This window comes from Lycorma delicatula, chromosome 8 (genome assembly GCF_047948215.1).
Source record: "Lycorma delicatula isolate Av1 chromosome 8, ASM4794821v1, whole genome shotgun sequence".
NCBI lineage: Eukaryota > Metazoa > Arthropoda > Insecta > Hemiptera > Fulgoridae > Lycorma > Lycorma delicatula.
Window position 1 is genome coordinate 34,116,115 of NC_134462.1, and position 20,992 is coordinate 34,137,106.

At 28.1% G+C, this 20,992-nt stretch overlaps 1 protein-coding gene across 1 annotated transcript in view; it reads right to left on the reverse strand.

Annotated features, from left to right (window-relative positions):
* Positions 1-20,992, reverse strand: part of LOC142329197 (neural-cadherin-like) — a 238,817-nt gene that overhangs the window by 77,366 nt on the left and 140,459 nt on the right. Inside the window, exons 3-4 of the mRNA XM_075373595.1 lie at positions 7,461-7,616; positions 1,890-2,027 (exon numbers count right to left, since the gene is read on the reverse strand). Coding sequence (XP_075229710.1) covers positions 1,890-2,027; positions 7,461-7,616 — 294 coding nt within the window. The remainder of the gene's footprint in view (positions 1-1,889; positions 2,028-7,460; positions 7,617-20,992) is intronic.

Below are 20,992 nucleotides of genomic sequence, written 5' to 3' on the forward strand. Positions count from 1 at the left end.
TTATGAATAGCTCATCAAAATGTATGTCAACAAAATGTTACAATTTCAGTTCATATCTGAAAATGTAGATCCTCATCAAAGTTTAGATTGCTCATCAAAGTGAATATGGAAATTAAGTCACAGAAGCAATGAAAGTATTAATCCATTTTGTCATGTCTTAACTCTTTGAAAAGAGTTTATCATCTATGAATGCACTAAAAACTAAACATAGGATCATCTTTTATCACTTGAAAACTATTTGCTTTTGTGTGTTTATAACATAGAACCACATATGGAGAAACTTTTAAATGAAAAACAAATGCAACCATCTCATTAATTTATTTTCTTTACATGTGTACTTTTAAGATGTAAGTCAAATGCTTATAAGAAATGATTTTTTTTCATAAAATGATTTCATTATTGTTTACATGGAAAGTTGTAGGCTGACTTCACAACCCCATTTCATATCCCCCTTGTGGAAGTTGCAACCCCCAGGTTGAGAAACGCTGATCTACTACATAGTGTTATAACAGCTAAGAAAGTGAAAAATTAAAAAAACAGTATATGTTTAATTTAAAGAATTAAACATATACCAGCTTTTTTAAGAAAGCTGTTTTTATACATGCAAAACTTTCTTTTTTCTTAATAACTTTCATTTACATATATTTTTTTAACTTTTTTTTTGTCTTCAGTCATTTGACTGGTTTGATGCAGCTCTCCAAGATTCCCTATCTAGTGCTAGTCGTTTCATTTCAGTATACCCTCTACATCCTACATCCCCAACAATTTGTTTTACATATTTCAAACGTGGCCTGCCTACACAATTTTTCCCTTCTACCTGTCCTTCCAATAGTAAAGCGACTATTCCAGGATGCCTTAGTATATGGCCTATAAGTCTGTCTCTTCTTTTAACTATATTTTTCCAAATGCTTCTTTCTTCATCTATTAACCGCAATACCTCTTCATTTGTCACTTTATCCACCCATCTGATTTTTAACATTCTCCTATAGCACCACATTTCAAAAGCTTCTAATCTTTTCTTCTCAGATACTCCGATCGTCCAAGTTTCACTTCCATATAAAGCGACACTCCAAACATACACTTTCAAAAATCTTTTCCTGACATTTAAATTAATTTTTGATGTAAACAAATTATATTTCTTACTGAAGGCTCGTTTAGCTTGTGCTATTCGGCATTTTATATCGCTCCAGCTTCGTCCATCTTTAGTAATTCTACTTCCCAAATAACAAAATTCTTCTACCTCCATAATCTTTTCTCCTCCTATTTTCACATTCAGTGGTCCATCTTTGTTATTTCTACTACATTTCATTACTTTTGTTTTGTTCTTGTTTATTTTCATACGATAGTTCTTGCGTAGGACTTCATCTATGCCGTTCATTGTTTCTTCTAAATCCTTTTTACTCTTGGCTAGAATTACTATATCATCAGCAAATCGTAGCATCTTTATCTTTTCACCTTGTACTGTTACTCCAAATCTAAATTGTTCTTTAACATCATTTTTTAACTACAAAACAGGAAAAAAAACAAAAAGTATTTCATTTTTTGCATTTATTTTTTTAATTATTATTTTAATTATATTTTAGTAGTGGAAAACTAGTTTATTTACATATGTCAGTTAAATAAACACAAGATAGAAACCATTATTGGTATTGCACAAATAGAAACAATAGGAACTAATTACTTCTCTGTGTAAAGCCTCATCGCATTTTATTACTGATAAAATTCTACTGTTAGTAAAAAACCTATAGTTTCTTTGTTAATGAATATAAAATGTTACTGGTTAATTAAAAACTGTGATGTAAAAACTGTGAAGCAAATATAATCTAACTAAATATTAAGAACTATACTGGACAATCATTCTGAAGTATAATAAAAAAAATAATAAGTACCTTTCTTACAAATATTTCTCCAGTCTGTTTATTAATATAGAAATTACTATTTGCAGGATTATCAGGATCGATTCCTGGTCCAGAGAGAAAGTAAACAATGTTTTGGGGTCTGTCCTTATCACCATCAATTGCTGTAACCTGGAAAAAATTGATAAACACCAGATATTTATATTTAATAAAATTAAACTATAGTTTACAGTTTGTTTAAATTAAACTATTATTTGACTTTACACATAAACTATATTTGTTTGAACTTTCAATGAAATAAAAGAATTGATTAATGTAATGAAATACTTGCTATGCTATCCTACTCTACTAAAGGGCATTTATATGTGTTTGTCTGTCTGTGTGTGCTTGCTCCTCAGCTTAGCACTGGAATGTACAGATCACTAGCAGAAAATCTTGATTCATTAGTAGATGTCTCATGGTGGTCAGGTGTATACTTATTGTATTATTATATTTAGATATAGTGTATATATATATATTTATATACGTGAAATATATACTAATAATATATCTTTTTATTTCTGTGATTATTTTTCTTCATAAAATTGATTATTTATTTTATGACTCAGGTTTCATTTCCTTCTTTTTTAATTGTAAAAATAAAGATTTTTCACTTTTTTCTTACTCTTTATAAATTCTAATTTTTTTTGTTACTCTTATTAAATGAATTTGTCTAACGCTCTATTGTTAGTCAGTCTTGTTCCATCCTTCAAAGACTCAACATGTGTTTATTACAAATGAATAATTAATTAATACAATAATATGTTATATATATGAATTACAAGTTCAAAGATCATAATAAAAATAATTTAAATTACAAACAAAATAAAGACTTACTTATTTGAATGAATCAGTGAATAATAAAATATTTAGAATAATTAACCCTAACTGAGGTATTAAACGAAGGTGGCATATTATTCAACATTTTTGGTCATCAGAATCCATTGATATTTTGTCAGAAGGTTAGTTTTGTATTATCATTAGAAAAAAAAAAAAAAAAAAATTTTATACAAGTAATCAATTTTGGGCACCTAATAATAGCATTATGAGACGCCGCCCAAAGGGCCTATCTGCAGAGGCATGCCCTGCAGCTAGTATTAACTTAGCTAGCATATTTTATTCAAAGCATAAAAAAACAAAATGGACAATAAATATCTTTTACAAAATATTTTTCCAAATGCAATAAGTAAATAACTTCTACAGCTCCTTAGGTAAAATGTTAAGGACATGGAAGGGATAGGCATGCTTGACCTGGTCCCACTTATATTTATCATACTTACCTCTTATCATTAGTAATTATTTATTATGCCTAATGTATTCCCAGCTGAAATCTGATCTTCTGAGGATGGTTCTTTCAAAAATTCAAAATAATTTTTAGAGATAAAACTATTAGTTATCAGATAATGATTTATGCCTCTAAATAAGAATCATACAACTCTTTAGTAAATTAAAAATTGTGGTATATCCATCTGTGCATTTATATTTACAAATGTAATACTTACACTAAAAAACACTTAGACATTTATTCCTAAAATATCAATTCAGATATCTATCAAACCGGCAATAGAACTACCAGTATTTCATGTAACTCAACACCATACTTTGACAAGTGATAAATGTTCTAAATATGCTTATGTTAATATTTTTTTTTTTTAAATTACCAATCCATTTTAAACATCTTTCCAATTTATTAAATTTTTTTTTTCACAACTAATATTACTCTGTTAATGATCTTTTAAATATTATTAATTTAAAACGACATGTTTCTAAAAACATTATCTCTTCGTAAAAAAAACACCTGTAATCTGTACTTGCTTTAATGTTGATCTTCATTTGAGCTGCAATATCATGTAATCATTTTAAACAAACTGTACATAATCACATTCTTTTTGTCACTCAAACTAGTCTATTTTCAGAAGTTAATTCTACATTAGTTTAACACAATTCACTTCTGTGTTTTGTTTTTACGAATTCCAGAAAATCAGTTGAATCAAATGAATTGAATAGCCCAGATCTGGCACCATCAGACTAACATTTGTTTTGGTCTCTGCAGAACTTCCTGAAGGGTGTCAAATTAGTTTCAAAAGAGGCCTGTGAAAATCACCTGTCACAATTTTTTGACTGAAAACCACAGAACTATGTAACAGGATTATGGTGTTGCCAGAAAAATGGCAGGAAGTCATAAAAAAATAGTTATTTTCCAATAACAATAAATATGTTCTCAATTTTGGCCTCTAAAGGCTTAATACATTTTAGATAACCTAATATTATTACTTATATGTATAGTATCTTATATATGTAGTAACCCAGCTTCTTAAAAATAGTATTTTACGTCTAAGAATTGGCACTTCTAGTTAATAAATTATTACTTTGTGTTTCATAAGATTATTATGGTTTTCTGCAATAATAGAAAAAGTTTTTACTAAAATAATTTTATATTATATTGTTTGATTAATGGAAGCAATTTTCAGAATGGTCATGAGATTCTTTGCTTCAATTTTACAAACACCTGTTTCAATTATTCTATGATTTCAATTTTAGTAATGAAATTATTCTTTACTTTCACAGATAAAAAAAAAAAAATATATATATATATATACATATATATATATGTATTTCTTATATTTCTTCACTTTTCTTTTTTTTTCTTTTTCATTATGTGTGAACTTAACTTCTTATGTGTTAATTAACTTCTTTGCTAGAACTGAAATATATATACATTTATATACATTAAAAAAATGATCAAGAAAAAATATGCTAATAAATAACAAGAAGTTGAATAAATCTTTTTTTTAAAGATATTTAAGCCTAGTCAAATATGGTAGAAGTTTTCGTATTTGAATTTTCAGAGATTGCTGACCCTACAATATTCATCCCTTTTTGCAGCAGGTGGTTTAAATATTGTATATATGACCTCCATCTTAATATATCACAAACCAACAACCCGAAATCATAAAAACCACAACCTCCACAGTTACTAGATGCGTATGTTAAACATCCATTTAAATAACATAAAGTTTTCCATATACTGATAATTCAGGTTAGTACAATAGTAATTTACATATTTATCTTTTGATATATATATTTTTTTTTAATTAAAAAAGAAATAACAGAATTACCTTTGTTTTTTCCGTATTGAAACTTTGGTCAGAATAGTTTATATAAGCCTAACAAACATTTTTACAAACTTAAAATTTTGTAATAAAGTTTACTCAAATAATTAATGAAATAGATAAAATAACAAATATATCTTACATAATTATTAAACTGCATTAATATGTGTTAGAAATTAAACAAGAAGAATAGACAAATTGACAATTGTGAGTTTCCCATGTCTAGTTATTCATATTATATTCAGTTATCCTGAAAATATTACAACCACTATTCAAGTCTTTGTTAAAATGTAAAACATAAAAAGTGCCAACTTTTTTTAAAATATTAACACTCTTGAACAGTTAATATAAAAAGCCTCTTTTATCTAATATACCTAAAATATGAAAAATTATTAAGATAATTAAGCAACATTAAAAAGTATATTATTATAAAATAACAAAATAATTTATTTGTATTATGTATTGTTATATTGAAGATTTTATTCTTAATTTTTATTAATATATATAAAAATTTAAGGGCTCATTAATTAAATCCAGATCCAAAACAGTTTTACGACATTCATAGAAGTTCCCCTCCCCTCTCGCCAACTAATAAAAATGCAAATAAGCTTAAAAGGTAAACTGTTTATAATAATGTGATATATATATATATATATATAATATTTATGTATAGTAATGTAAGAAAATAATAACACTAAAGGCTACTGATATCATCAAACTATCTGATTTATATATTGGTCATTACTGTATTTTCTCTTGGCAGTTTGAGTTATTACACATTTGGTTAACTTACTTAAATTAAAAAACAAAAACATAAAAACATACATTAGACCCACATATGCCAATAGTAATTTACCAAATTTCTAATGCAGATGTAGTAGCAAACAGGATTCTTCAGTTAGACATATTCATATCTAGCTAGGTAGATTTAATGTTTGATGTCTCACCAAAGAAGCCTATTTTGTAGGCTAACTTCATTTTACACTCACAGCTTTAGATTACGTTAAAAAACCATATTACAAAATTCGAATGTGCTGTGATTCATAAATCTCTATCAGTATAATGTGGGATTTACAAAAAATTAAACAATTTCAGACTTTTTTTACTAGTCATAAGTCAGTTGACTTGTTTAAAGCTATTCTCTATTCCTTTCTATTCTGTGCTATTCTTTTAACATAAACATATTTACTATATTCTTAACGAACACACACATGCACATGTGCACACACACACACACACACACACACACACACACACACACACACACACAGAGAGAGAGAGAGAGAGAGAGAGAGAGATATCTTAATAACTCTATATCAGTTTCTAATTTCTATCCACGTAAGAATCCCAGGCATTGAATGTATCATTTAACTGATATGTGTCTACTCAACTGACTTTACAATGCTTTGTAAAACATCAGTTAAAAGCAGTAAAGTTAAAGTGAGTGTTAAGATGATAAGCTGCAAAATTTAAAAAATACTAAACATTGTTATAGAAGAAGTCAGTGTGCAATAGTTACAATAAAGATTATTATTCTTACCCTTACAACACACCAGAAATGAATTTCTTATAAATGAATTTGCAGATATTTCACATGTCATAAGTAATGCTGCATTATGGCTTCTACATAACTGCTAACTACAGTTCATCATATTCTTCAGTACTGTCCTTTACAAATTACTGAATTATTAAAAAAAATAAGGAAGTAATGAGAAACCTCAAAATTTTCTTAAAACAGTAACAGTTAAAAAGAAAATAAGTGGTCATCATTGTAAAAATTTAAACTGACATGTAAAAATCAGTTCTGGGTGACAATGTGGATAAGCAGATTTAAATTTTTCAATACAATACCTTAAACTATCTTCTTAATCTCCTATCTGAATTAATTTTTGAACCTGGTTATATTATCCAGGGTTAATTTGGGGCTGTGGGCTCAATATCAAAACAGCCACATTAAGTACCTACAGATTTCTGAAATATGATTTAAATCTCTCAACCAATCCCTATTATATTTTAATAAGAAACGGTTAAATTAATTCATTAGAATGTTGAATTTCAGTAAATCTGCAAACTTTTGTATGCCTATTTACAACCACAAATCCCTTTTATTATATCACAAAATACCATAAACCCAGCCAATATGAAGCAACAATTGGGCAAATGTAATGAAAAAAGTGTCAGTGCCTTGTACAAGGATTTTAAAAAAATAATAAAATAAAAAAAATAAAGGATATATTTTTTCACAATTTTGATACGAGAGTTTTTTACTTTTACATAGATAGAATTGTAATAAAATTCAGTGGATAATTCAGTTAATCAATTGTAATAAGCAAACTATATAATCAAACTATAAAAATATTCAAAGTAACTAGGTGGATTTGAAAAAATGGTCAAGTTTCAATTATATATACTGACTTTTAATGCCAACATATAACAAAATAATAAATATTACCTGAAGTACTCGTTTTGGTAAGTTGCGATCATCTTCTTCAGTGATTTGAGTACGATAAAGAGGCCGTTCCAACAGAGGAGGATTATCATTAATATCAACCACTTGAATATCAACTCTGATTAACTCTCCTTCTTCATCTGATACATACAGCTCATACTGTAACAATTGAAAAATACATGAAATTAAGTAACAGATTGCCTAAAATTGAAAAAAAAAAATAGAAAAATATTCTACGTACATAAAATTTTTATCAAGAAATCGCAAATTTGGGAAACACAATATAGTTAGAAAACAGTAATTTTTTAAATGAATCTCTAAAATTAAAATCTACAATTACAATTATAATTTTTGCCTAATTAGAATGTAGGTTAATTTATTTATTAAAAAAATAAACCATAATATGGTGATAACTACTAATACCTATCCCCTGTTTAATGAGAATCAATATTAGTATCATTTATATATTCAAAACTAAGACTTATCTTTACAGAACAGAAAGGACCTTCAAGTATTTTTCTAAAACTATAATAAAGTTTTTTTTCACCACAAAGAGTAACCAAATATAAATTTAATGAATTGTACATTCTGCATAATCCCATGTTATGGGGTTGAACAATTCATTTTGAATTTTAAATAGTCTTGACGATTTCAAACTGAATTGGGCTACACATGTAGTCCATTGTACGGTCCACTTGTACGTTTTACACCTACATGTTTCCAAACCTCCTTTAGTGATTGTCGATACAGGAGTGGCAAACAACAGCAGAATGTTCTGGACAAATTTTGTTGCCATATAGCTGACAAGAGTTCCTGGTTGATCTGTCACACTCTGCCACGCATGAAGCAACGACCTCTTACTTTAGCCTTTTCCACAAGAAAAGGCTAAAACTTGGGCTCTTGAATACTTGGAATCCTTCTAGCTTGGCTCTTCATATCAGTTGGAAAGGGTGGAGAATCCAAATATTTTCTTATTTGGGGATGAAGAAGCTCCCAAGCAAGCTGGTTCAGGAATTCTCTTCTAGGCATTGAGGATCCTTCATTTATACAATTGAAATTGTAAATTCTCTGAGTGTTAACTGTGGCAATAATTAGAAGATCAAAGAAAAGGACCATAGGCTAACATTTAGTGTTCCATCATGTCATGTCAAACATAGCACACATTTCATCCACCACAACTTCAACACCAACTTTGGTTTGATTGTAGAAGGTCATTATTTCTGGTTTCTGCATGTCTCCACTTTCATCAATTTTTTGTTCATTGTGCATTGTAGACAGTAAGACCAATGCTTTGTTTTTCTTTGTGAAATAGCAGCCTTTTTTTTATAGGGAGCAAAAACTGACAAATATACTTTGTGTTGCTTATTGTCCTAATTTCTACAGGTAAACCAACCCTGTTAGACCTGATTGCACCAACGAAGGTCAAGTTTTTCTCTTCTAATAACATTTCAGCAAGTGATATTGAGATAAATCAATTATCTGTTCAATACAAAAACCTTAATTCCATACTTTCCTGGTTTACTAGGGAGGTGGCGGATTTCTAAAGAGGCTAGATAGGTTATAGCCTACGGTGGTAAATTATCGTAGGCGGCCAATTTTCGATGGTGGTAATGGGTCGCACGGTGACGGCTCGGCGGCAGCGCTGGCCGGTCGTTCAGCCTAGAGGCAGCACATTTGTAAATCCGCCTCTGGCTAGGGATATATATTTTAAAAAGGTATTTACCGCTACATTTCACCGACTGTTCGTCGAAAGTACAATATTTACTTGTTGAATAATATCGCTGGAAATATCGTTCGTCTTGTGTACTTGAACGCAGCATTTCCCGCCGTGTGTTCGTCTTCTAAATGAATTTCTTCTTCTATTCCATTTTCTTCTCTATCGTCACTGTTCGCCAAGACGATATCGTCTTTATCAGAACTGCTTGGATTGTACGATAGTTCTAAAATACCCCGATTATGCAATTGGACGCGCTTAGGCTTACTCATAACACAATCAGTCGCGTGGGATAAAGATGTAGCCCAGACAATTAAAACGGGAACATTATACACTCAAACTCTCTAAGTACAAATGCACACTGACTAAACAGAGCAGGAGTTGGTTTGATGACGCTACAGATGACTCTGTGTTCGGGTTTTTCTAATCACTAGCGTCATGTCAGAGTAAAAAGTATTATCGAGAAATCTTTCTCGAAGGAGGGCGTCAAACCCTTCAAAACTTTGATTAGATTGTGTGCGCAGTTTGAGGATATCAAATACCTAGGTCTAGGCCAGCAAGTTTAAAGGAAGATGTGAAGCTGTAGAAAATGATAATCTCAATAAGCGTTTAAGAATACGTATGACTGATGTTAATATTTGATTGATCGGTGATCTCAAGACTACCTACCGGCTTCTTAGTTCATGAAATTGTTTCGGAAGAGGGTATCACTCAGTCGTGGAAATCCCCATAACATAATCGCAAAGCATCTTGGGTTCCACAGTCTGAGAGAGGTGGATACTAAGACTTTTGACCCAAAATCAGAAACTAGGTCGACAAGTCATTTTCCAAAGGCTCCTGAATCGATTACAACGGGAGGGAAATCGAAAAGTAATATATGATAAGACGTGGGTCCATCAGTTCACTCCCGTATCAAATCTGTGAGTATGAAGTGACGTAGGAATTAAGAGTCTTGATCTGTAAAGACAAAAATGCATCCGTCACTTGGAAAAATCCTCGCAAACGTCTTTTGGGGCTGTAAAGACATGTTGTTTGTCGATTTTCTCCACGAATGTCGCACTGAGAATCCTTTGTGCTACTGCCTGCTCTTGTACACAGTGAAAGCCGCCTTCAGAAACAAAAGGTGCCGTCAGCCAAAGATGTGATTCTATTTCACGAAAACCTCAGGCCTCAAACAGCAGTTAGCACTCAGCTGGCAGTTGAGCAGCCAGCAGCAGCAGCTGGCAGCTGCAGTTAGCAGTATAAGCTGGAAGAAATTTATTGGATAATCTTAGAACAACCACCTTACAGTCCAGATTTATTTCCCTCCGATTTCTTTTTTATTGGAAGCCCTGAAGGAGGAACTGAAAGGTCATCGATTTCATCGGAAGGGCTCGTGACAGGTTCTCAAATTTTTTATGAAGAAGGGATCCACAATCTTCCCCACACGATAGAAAAAATGTGTAAAATTACATGGAGAGTACGTAAAAACTAATTAATAAGTTTTTTATTTTTTATTCTGTATTAGTAAATATTAAAAACAAACGTCCAGTTTGTATTTGACTGACTTAATAACATAATACTGACAAAATATTATTACTGTTGGTAATTATGAAACAATCAATCTAGCAATCCATATTTTATTTTCATTCTAATGTATATTGATAAAAAAAGTCATATGAAAGTTTTCTTTATATCAAACTATTATTTTTTTTATTCAACCAAAGTTAATAAAATTGCATTAATATTCAAATGTAACAAATTTCGTTACTCATCTACAAAACGAAATAAAATTCCTAGTTAATATTTTGTCGATATCAAAGTAGAATAATCATTTTAAAATGGATAACTATGAAGTATTTTCATTAAAAATCGGGGAAAACCCCGGAAAATCTATCTAATTCCTTAACTATTAAGATTCCAAATTCGGAGTGTTTGATAGAATTTCAGAAAGTAGAAACAATTTTTTAATTAAAAAAAAATCATACAGTTTGTCATAGACGTTTTTCCAAACGTGTTTTGAATTTGTATTGGTAACGCTTTCCCGTTTCTACATATAAAATTAATATCTGTAAATTGTACATCTATTTTTCCTCATAACAATCTATTATTCCTACTACTACACCTATGAGTCATATTCTAGCTAAATCGTGCGAGCTCAAAAGTCAGGTTTTCTAGTCAGTTTGATCATTTTTTTTCTGACACAGAAATATTGTTTTCACGACAGCTGATAAGTAAGAAATAAATTATTTTCAAATCTTTAATTTATTTTATTTTTTTCCTTAACCTGATTATTTAATCAAGATAAAAAAGTTCTGCAAACGAATTGTTCCTTACTAAAAATGACTTTAGTCACGGCTTCTTTTCCCAATTTATTTACTTATACTTTAATCCTTTTACTTCATGTTGAATTGTTGAAAAACTGTTCTACTTCATGTTGAAAAAGAGGGCAAAAAGTTCGAATTGTCCATGGACTAGAACATAGTTTCTCACGATTCAAGCAAAATCTTTCAAAAAATTTTTTATGTAAAATATTATTTCAACATGTATGAGTAATCTTTAAACATTCGTTTAATATAAAATTTGGATGCTAAGAAACAATAAAAATGTTTAAAATATCTCAAACCCTATAACAAAAAAAAAAAAAAAAAAAAAAAAAAAAACGACTGAAAACTAATAAAACTAAAAACTACAAAATAAGTAGAAACTAACAAAGGATCCTTGGGAGGATTATCATGAAAATGAGTTGGCATTTTACATTTTAATGAAAAAGATTATCAACGACATTTTTTAAAAACCAGCTGCAGGTTTTAGAAGATGGAATATATTACTTTAGTAGACAATGATTCAAAATGTTAACACTGTTATTAAAAAAGAGAAATTAATACAAAATTTTAATAGAAAAACGATGTCGAAAACCGTTCTCGTTAAATGTTTTTGTTTTTATCTTTCTTAGTATCCCTCAGTTTTGAATTATAAAGCCGTTTCCATACTTTAAAATCATCCTATGTTTTTAATAGGATAAAAAATATTGGAGAGAAGAGTACAACTGGAAAACTTTATGTTTACGTTGAAACACCGATTTCACAGAATCTGAGTAGTATTATGTTTATTGGTAGATTATTATTATTGGTAGATTACAAATTATGAATTTTTACAATATCAGCAGATTTTTTTTAAAGATATAATTTTTATATTTTTCTGTGTTGTGTCTTTGTTTAATTTTTACAAGTAGAAAGAAATTGTAAAGTTTTTTATAAGTAATCGGGTGGTCGGTCTTAATTTTAATCGGTTTCCATAAAAAAAGTAATAATAATTATAAGAATTTTTATTATCATTTTTTTTTTATAAATGGATAATGTGTATAAAAAACTTTATTTTAGTAAATAAAAGACAATATTCTTATGGACATAGACATCAGTTATCCTGTTGGTAAAGTATTTACTAACAAGTTATCGTCGTGTAATCAGTTTTTATTGTATGTGAATGAACAATCGCACATTGGTCAACAAAAATCAATGGACTAATTAAACAATGTTTTTGTATGATCTTAATCATTTTTAATAAATTCATATAATTTTTATTATATTTTCATTGATTCTGTTATTTGTTTAGGGTATGCATGTGCGAACATATTTATGTCTATGTGTGCGCACACGCGCGCAAATTTGTATTAAATATTTATATTGAAATTATTGAAGCGAAGCTTCTTACGCAGGCTTTGATATAGGGAGTCAACTGAGAAATAACGAGCGTCACGCGCTAGCTGATAACACGGTTCATTCAAGAATCGTGTTAAAAAATGAACTGTTACTTTTTTGTGAACAGCTTTAGATCACGCTCACATTTGTTATTTTAATTTTAATAACTGATACACTATTTGTATTATACAATGTACTTCATTGTTAGTTCATATTTGTTATTAATGAAAATAAAAATATCATTTATGTATACTGCGTATATGTTTATTTTGCGCTATTAATTAATATAATATTGCGTTAGAAGCGAGTGTCCAATAAAACCGAGTGCGTCGATGCGTGATCGACGCACTCGGTTTTATTTATAATTTTTTTTCTGGTAAAGGGATATGATAAAAGCTCTTAACAACGGCTTTTAAAATTTATTCAAATAAACCAGTTTTTTGAGCAAATTCAAATTGAATTTTAATGAGAATATAGAAATTAGTACCATTCATTATGATTTTGATAGATGAAATCCAATTAATGTGTTAGAGAGTTGAGAGAACATTTATTATTGACTATGGTAATGTGTGATTTTGTATGAATAATGAAATCATTAGTCTGATTTAATAAATATTAAACAGCTCAACCGCAATTCAGTTCGACAGTATTCTACTCATCATTCTACGTGCATGTGGAATTGTTTATTAACAACTGAACACCAGCTATTAAGCAAGATTTTTTATCATGATGCCATATTTATCTACTCCATGTATCTATGTCTAATTGCAAATTCTGTAACTATATTAATAAAAAAAAAAAAAATTTTTTTAAATAAAAAAGGAGGTGAAGTCTGATTCAAATCGATGTGCCGTCCCTTATAGATACAAATATTTCATTAATTAAAATTTCATTTGGCTATAACTCTGGTCCAATGAAAATAATAACACTTATGATAGATCATTGAAAAGCTCTCAATGATGGCTTATTACTGCAGTTAAAAAACAGTTCAAATCCAATTTTTTTATATTTTGGACTTTTTTGAACACTTTTGGCTTAGTTGATTGCAATCAAAAGGGGAGGTGCACAACTAGATGTAACAATCCTAAATCCAAAATTTCAACATAGTGGGTCTAATCGTTTTTCAGTTATGCAAGATACACACACACATACATATATACTTATGTACAGACATAATGCCAAAACTAGTCAAAATGGATTCAGGGATGGTCAAAATGGAAATTTCTGTTGAAATCTGAAAACCAAAATTTTTCGCCATCACACTACTTCCTTTACTTTGTACAAGGAAGTAAAAAATAGATGTGATTTAAGTCCAAATTAATTACTTAAATATAAACACATGAAATAATGTAAAGATAAATACAGTAAATATTAAAAATTACTACAAAATAATTAAAAATTCAGAAACAGCTGTTGAAAATTTTTTTAAGCACATATTTTTGTGCACGTTGAATGGTATAAAGATAAATCAGATTTTGTTTTTTTTCTTATTTATTAATATTGCTTAAAAATTCATCAACAGAGTAATATTTTTTCTATAAAAGAAAATCTTTTAATTATATTTTAAATAATTTGGTTGAATGATTTTTCAAGTAGTTCAATAATTTATTATTAATGACTATAGAAGTATAATAACGCACTTTCTTTAATATTTTTTAACATTAATTGATAATTTTTTTTTTTTTTTAGTAAAGATTATAAATCTTTCATAAATTGAACGAGCTGCTTACAATTAATAAATATAAACACAAGGAAAGTAAACATATTTCATCTACTAAATATAGGTCTACATGATTCATACATATAGGCGGTAGATATTTGATCTGAGAGTCCATTTCTGTAACTTAACTTAAAATCTTGATCTGACTTTATCACAGAGCCTCAAGAAATGACATTATATGTTAAACGAGAATATATGAAGCATAATTCATATTTGATAATGATAAATTTAATGTTTTATTAAGGCGCACTTCAGAGCAAAACAATGCAACTTCATTTTGTTACAAACAAAATCAATTTGATCATCCTATGAGAACTTTTTATCTATTGAAAAAAAACAGAATTTCCCTTTGTGGGCAAAAGAAATACTATCGTTATCATTAGTGGAATTTACTGGATTGTTACAATCCAATGAATAATTTTTTGAAGTTCTACTGTAAAATTTTCAAATTCCTTTTAAATAATTATTTTTAGATATAGATTTTAGATGTCTGGAAAAAGGGTTACAATTAATGGCCCAAGACTTTAAGGTGTCGTTAATAAATAATAAAAAAAGCAAGGGATCGAGAAAACTTACCTGAGACTACATTCTGAAGTAAGGAATTAAATTTTATATGTGTATTTTTAATAAAAGATCAAATTTCAACTATTTTTTTATGGTTGTAAGGTATGACTTTAACTAATTGTAAGCAGCTCCTCTTATATCAGAACTAGTAAGTTTTTCATTAGTAAACAAAGTGGAACTAAATTCCACTTTTTTTTGAGAAAAATGTTATGAGAATTTTTTGAAATCTATGGAATTTAATATTTTCCAAAAATAATTTATGCTTCTATGTTGTTTATTAAAAGTTGGTATTTTAAGAACTGTCCTTAACAAAATCTCAAGAAAACTCTGAAAAGTCAATTCTTATTTGCTAATAAAAAGAAGTTAGTCACATTAATTTTGAAACAGAATTAAAATATTTAACATTCAATACATGATGATCATTCAGTTTATAATGAAGAGCATAAAACAGACTCGTTTATTAATAAGTTATACTGAAGGAAATAAAACTGACAACGATGACGCAACTAGTAACTGTATTGAAAACCTCAATGAAAATATTACAATGATTTACACAGGTTTCTCAGTCAATCAGGTACATAATAAAGACATTTTTTCTTTTCTATTCTTTATTAAGATTGACTAAACTGAGGTAACGATAGGTTGTTTTTTTCCAACCTGACTGATATAGTTTATTCAGGCCTAATCTTAAAATTAATTTGTACCCATTTTTAGTAAAATAATCTAAAAATTAAACCCGTGATAAATATCATAAGCAGCAATCTAACTCTTTTTATTCAGACTGGATCTATGGATGAATGAATATCTGGAAAATCCAAAAATCTGATTTAGTCAACTGATAACACAAATTGTGAATTATAAAATGTAGAAACTGTGTTTTTCATGTATAATTTATAATGCATTTAAACTTTACTTTATAAAATTATCAGTTTTAAAGAAGGTAGGTCAGTAAAATCAAGAATAGGCTTACAAAATGTTTCTTTTTACCTCTCAGATTTCTTATAGTGAAGATTAGTTGAGTTCCATGATCTATTATGATTATAACTTATGTTTCTAGATAAGTTTATAACTAGATATAATCTTAAATTTACTCTTAAGAACATATGAAAAATTTGAATAAAGTGATTTTAAAAGGTTAAAAAATGAAATTCAATATTTTGTAAAATTACTGTAAAAATACTGTGTGTATTTTGTAATTCTGTTATAAACTTGAAATTAAAAAAAAAAATCAAACGAAAATTATAAAAAATGAGGTTTCAAAGTTTTGTAAAAAATAAGTAAGATTGGTTTAAAATATCCTGCGGCTGAATTGGTGCAGAATAACAGGATCCATAAAAATTGGTTGTATTGTTTCTGCTCTTATAATACCTCAGTTAGGAAAAATGAAAAAGATTTTAGCCTATAAATAATGGTTTAAGCTTATCTCATATCAGTAAGTTTATCAGTGATGCAATTAGAAATGGAATATTCAGCTCTACTAACTTTCAGTTAAGTGTATGTGGTACATCTCTCTCTCACTCTCTCTCTCTCTCTCTCTCAATCTCTCTATCTATCTATCTAACTATCTATATATATATATATATATCTATCTGTGCATGTGTGCGCATGCGTGTGAATTATAATGGTGGAAATTAGTAAGCAAAAGGAAAGACAAAGAGCAATGAATTTGATTAAGGAAATTCCAGGAATAGCATTTGTAGACCTTAAAGCTTAGTTATGTAATATTCTATATTACTCTTTGGTATTCTTTTAATGATATTTTAATGACAATTTTATAAAGAAAGAAAAGTTTTTAAAGTAATATAAAAAAAAGTTTTAGGTTTAAAAAAATGATCATAAAACTCCTAACAAAAAAAAAGATATATCCATCATAAAATCCACTTACTTGTTACAAAGTTAAATTAAAAACACGATAAAAAATGCAGAAACTGTAAAAGAGAAATCATTTCTTTTACATATTTTCCTTAACGATTACTATGTTAATTGAAAAAAAATTGATATCCTATAGCTTAAAATTTACTTTTTCTTTATAGTATAACATCCTAATAACAAAAAAATTATACATAGTAAAGTAATATTTTTAAGCTAGATAAAATATTTAAAAGATAATTTAATATTTTTAAAAGATAAAATTATTAAATTACCTTTATTAAAAAAAAAAAATTGTAATATTTAAATTTCATTAAATTACATTCATCTCAAAAACCCATAAAATAATTAAATAATGATTGATATTAATAATTCAGAAATATAACTTTTTTTTACACTAACTAGATTACTCATTGTAAGTTAGGGTAGTACATAAGTTTAGCGTTTGTTTTCCTGTATGAGAGTTTGATAGTTCAAAACCTGGTTAGATAAAAATTTACATTTTATTAATGACTGAATAATGTGACCATCATTCTATTGATCAATTCCAATAACAAAAACAACCTGGTTTATTGGTTTTTTACTGTCTGAATAGGTTTCATTCTTATTAAAAAAGTAATCAACTTATAAAACATGTAATAACAGATACATTATTAGATGATGGTAGGTTTTTCAGAAGTTTGTAATGGAAAATTGGAATAGTGAAAAAGATATAAGAAAAAACAGATAGTATTGAAAAAAATACTGTTTAAAAGGAAGAATTTTTAATTGAACAGTAAAACAAATGGGATTAAATCTGAAAAGAAAAACTTCTTGTGAACTGGAATGTTAGAGCAGTATGTTCTGCTTTATTTTGGAAGTGTGAAACATGGAAATTACAAAGGATGAAAAAGGATGTTACAGCAGAGCTTCCACTCTTTTTCAAATCAAGCCTCCTTTAACATTAATGCCATACTAATGTAACTATCCAAACACGAAATCGAATTTAAAAGCAATTACACTTTATACTGTTTTATACTGTGAAAATAAACAATGGACAAAAATCTTGCTAATAAAGGATATAATGAAAAAGTACAGAAATTTTATTAAATTTTACTATACAATGCATTCAGCAGGAAACAAATTAATTAATCATTTTTGTATTATTAATGTCAGTGAATTAGATAAAAAGTGATGTATTTAAAAACTAAATATATACCTGGAGGAGGTTGAAGATAAAATACATCTCATTCAATCTGTGATTATTATGAAATTCCTTGAATATCCCAAGAAGTAATATTTCAAAGATAAACAATATGAAATAAGTTTACAGACAACCGAAACTGGATAAATAATAGACACAGATATTCAATAAATTTCAGTTTATGATAATACAGGCCTTTGTTCTTAATAGCGGAAGAATTCCATTGAGCCAAAGATGGGAATCACTGGTTTGGAGGTATTTATATTAATGTAGAAGATTTTACTATAACAAAATTTCCTCCTGCGATAAAAATTATTTATTTAACTACTTTATTCCAATTATACACTAATAATGCAAGTACATAGTATATATTATTAATTACACAATTATTTACACTAATAATACAAATACAGTGTATACTATTAATTACACAATATATCTGTGGAGAAATTATCTTTGTTGATTAAGTTTTAAAGCGCACCTTGCAATTTATTTTCAATACAATTATTAAAATAAAAATAAAAAGTAGAGAGCTTACTGAAATCTATTGCAGAATAGTTGCATCTTTACCTTTCATGCAAAAGGTTCTGGGCTTGAATCCTAGTCAGATTTGGCATTTTTCAAACAGTAACAAATTCATCTCATCATAAAAAAAGGTTAAGGTACGTTACCATGCACTTGTTTGCTGCTGCCAATATGCATATATTAATAAATAACTTGTATTATTAGTATCTGCTTTCAGCTACTTTATAAAGTAGTAATCTGGTGAATCCATCATCATCAGAGGTATAATTTCAAAATATATGTTAAAAATGTTAAATGTAAAAGAGAATATTCTCTTTAGTCAGATAAATTAAAACTGAATGTTACTGTTTGATGTAAATGATTATCATTATGGATAGCAGCAGTAGCCTTCCAATTACTGTAAATTGCTGCCATTTGTTATATTTTGAAATAATGCTTGATGCTCTGTAGTACCTAGTTCTAATGTTTTTGCTATTCATTTTATTTTATTTAATAAAATACATTATTTTACGTAAAGTAATGTAGAAAGTGGAGCATATTGAACATTATTTTTATATTTTGAATAAAATTCTATTTTTATTAATTATGAGCATATTTATTAAATACTTAATTTTATAAAAAAATTATTTCATCTAATACATTGCTAATTACAGCAATGATATAATCATAGTATATCCTAGAAAATCATTATATGAGAATAATGTATTTCTTTAGCAAAATAAATTAACACTAATTAAACTGTCACTGTTCAATGTAAATGATTAGCATTGTAGATGGCAGCAATAGTCGCTGCCATATTTTTCTTTGTTTTAGATTAACTGAAATGGACTGAACATAAATTTTATGATGTACAAATCTACAATAATTCATAATGAATTGTAACCATATGGTATAAAATAATTTTATTTTAGATAAATAATATACATTTTTATAATTTTATTTAGAACATTTTTTCTAATGAAAAATAAAAGCAGATGCAAAAAGTACAGCAGACATGGTTGTCAATATTTTGTTGTCATCAAGAATGCGTTATTATATTTTTTATTATTTAGTAAGACTCATCATATAAGCTTATAAACTCTTCTTTATTTTTCTTGTTCAGAACTACCCTAGATATTATGACTGTATGAGAAGAGTCGTGGACCTATTTTATGAATAAGACCTTAGTATTTTGTTGTCAGGGTGTTTTTTTTACATATGTATGTGCATAAGTGTGTAGAGCTGCCATTGCATTTCAACTTAGGAATCATTAATAAACCATATTATGCTACTTTTATAACTTCTGACCCCATCTAACATTCATCTTCATTTAGTGTACGTTCAACAACCTTTTTAGTATTGGTCCCATGACAATGAAACTTTTGATAACCTTGAATTATTAAATTTTTTCCTTTCACTATTCTTCTAAAAAAGAATATTTTTTTTTTTATAATTTGAACCAATTATGACACCTTAAGAAAATATTTTCATTTATTTTTCTACATTGACACCATGGAAATTAATTTCCATTCATTATGAATTTTAATTCATTTGGTGACTTTAGGAATAAGTTTCCTGAATGTTTCAGATATCATAGAACGCTAAAATCTGATCTCTTAACCACAAAGTAGCTGTGCCTTGATCCTTATTATTATTATGAAAAGTTTCCCAATTAGATATTCTTAAAACTTTGTAAACAAGCAATATTTGGCGCTAAGGATGGGACTGAGGTTTCCCTCCTCTACATGTTACTGTTACCTGCAGCAATCATTTTGTATGATGTAATTTATGTGTGGACAAGTATTATTTTATAATAAGGAGACCCTGTGATCCCTGTTAATCACAGCAGGAGTCCAATTAGTGAAATGTTAATTTCTGTAACATATTATTACCCATTTGTTACTGCTGCATTATCTTTTATGTTGAATACCTCTTATGGTAGTAATATTTACTTATAATGTATAGAAGAATAATTTATGAGATTCATCTTTCTCAAATAGCTGCAATTCCAGTTCCTGTTTGGTATTTGGGCTTTATAATTTCTATTCAATTGAATGAATGACAGTACTATTAATAATACAAATAATTTTTTTAGTGTAATTTAAATTTGTGCTGCTATAAACCTTACTCAAAATATGAGTTTATTGTTTTTTATTTCTTTCTAAATAATATGTTATCAAAGGCGGGGAATAATCTATTCTGAAGGTAAATTTATTAAATTTATGAAGGTAAATTTGTGAAAAATTTATTGAAATTTTTCACAAATTTCTACCCATTTAGAGGTGCAGCATCTACTCAGGA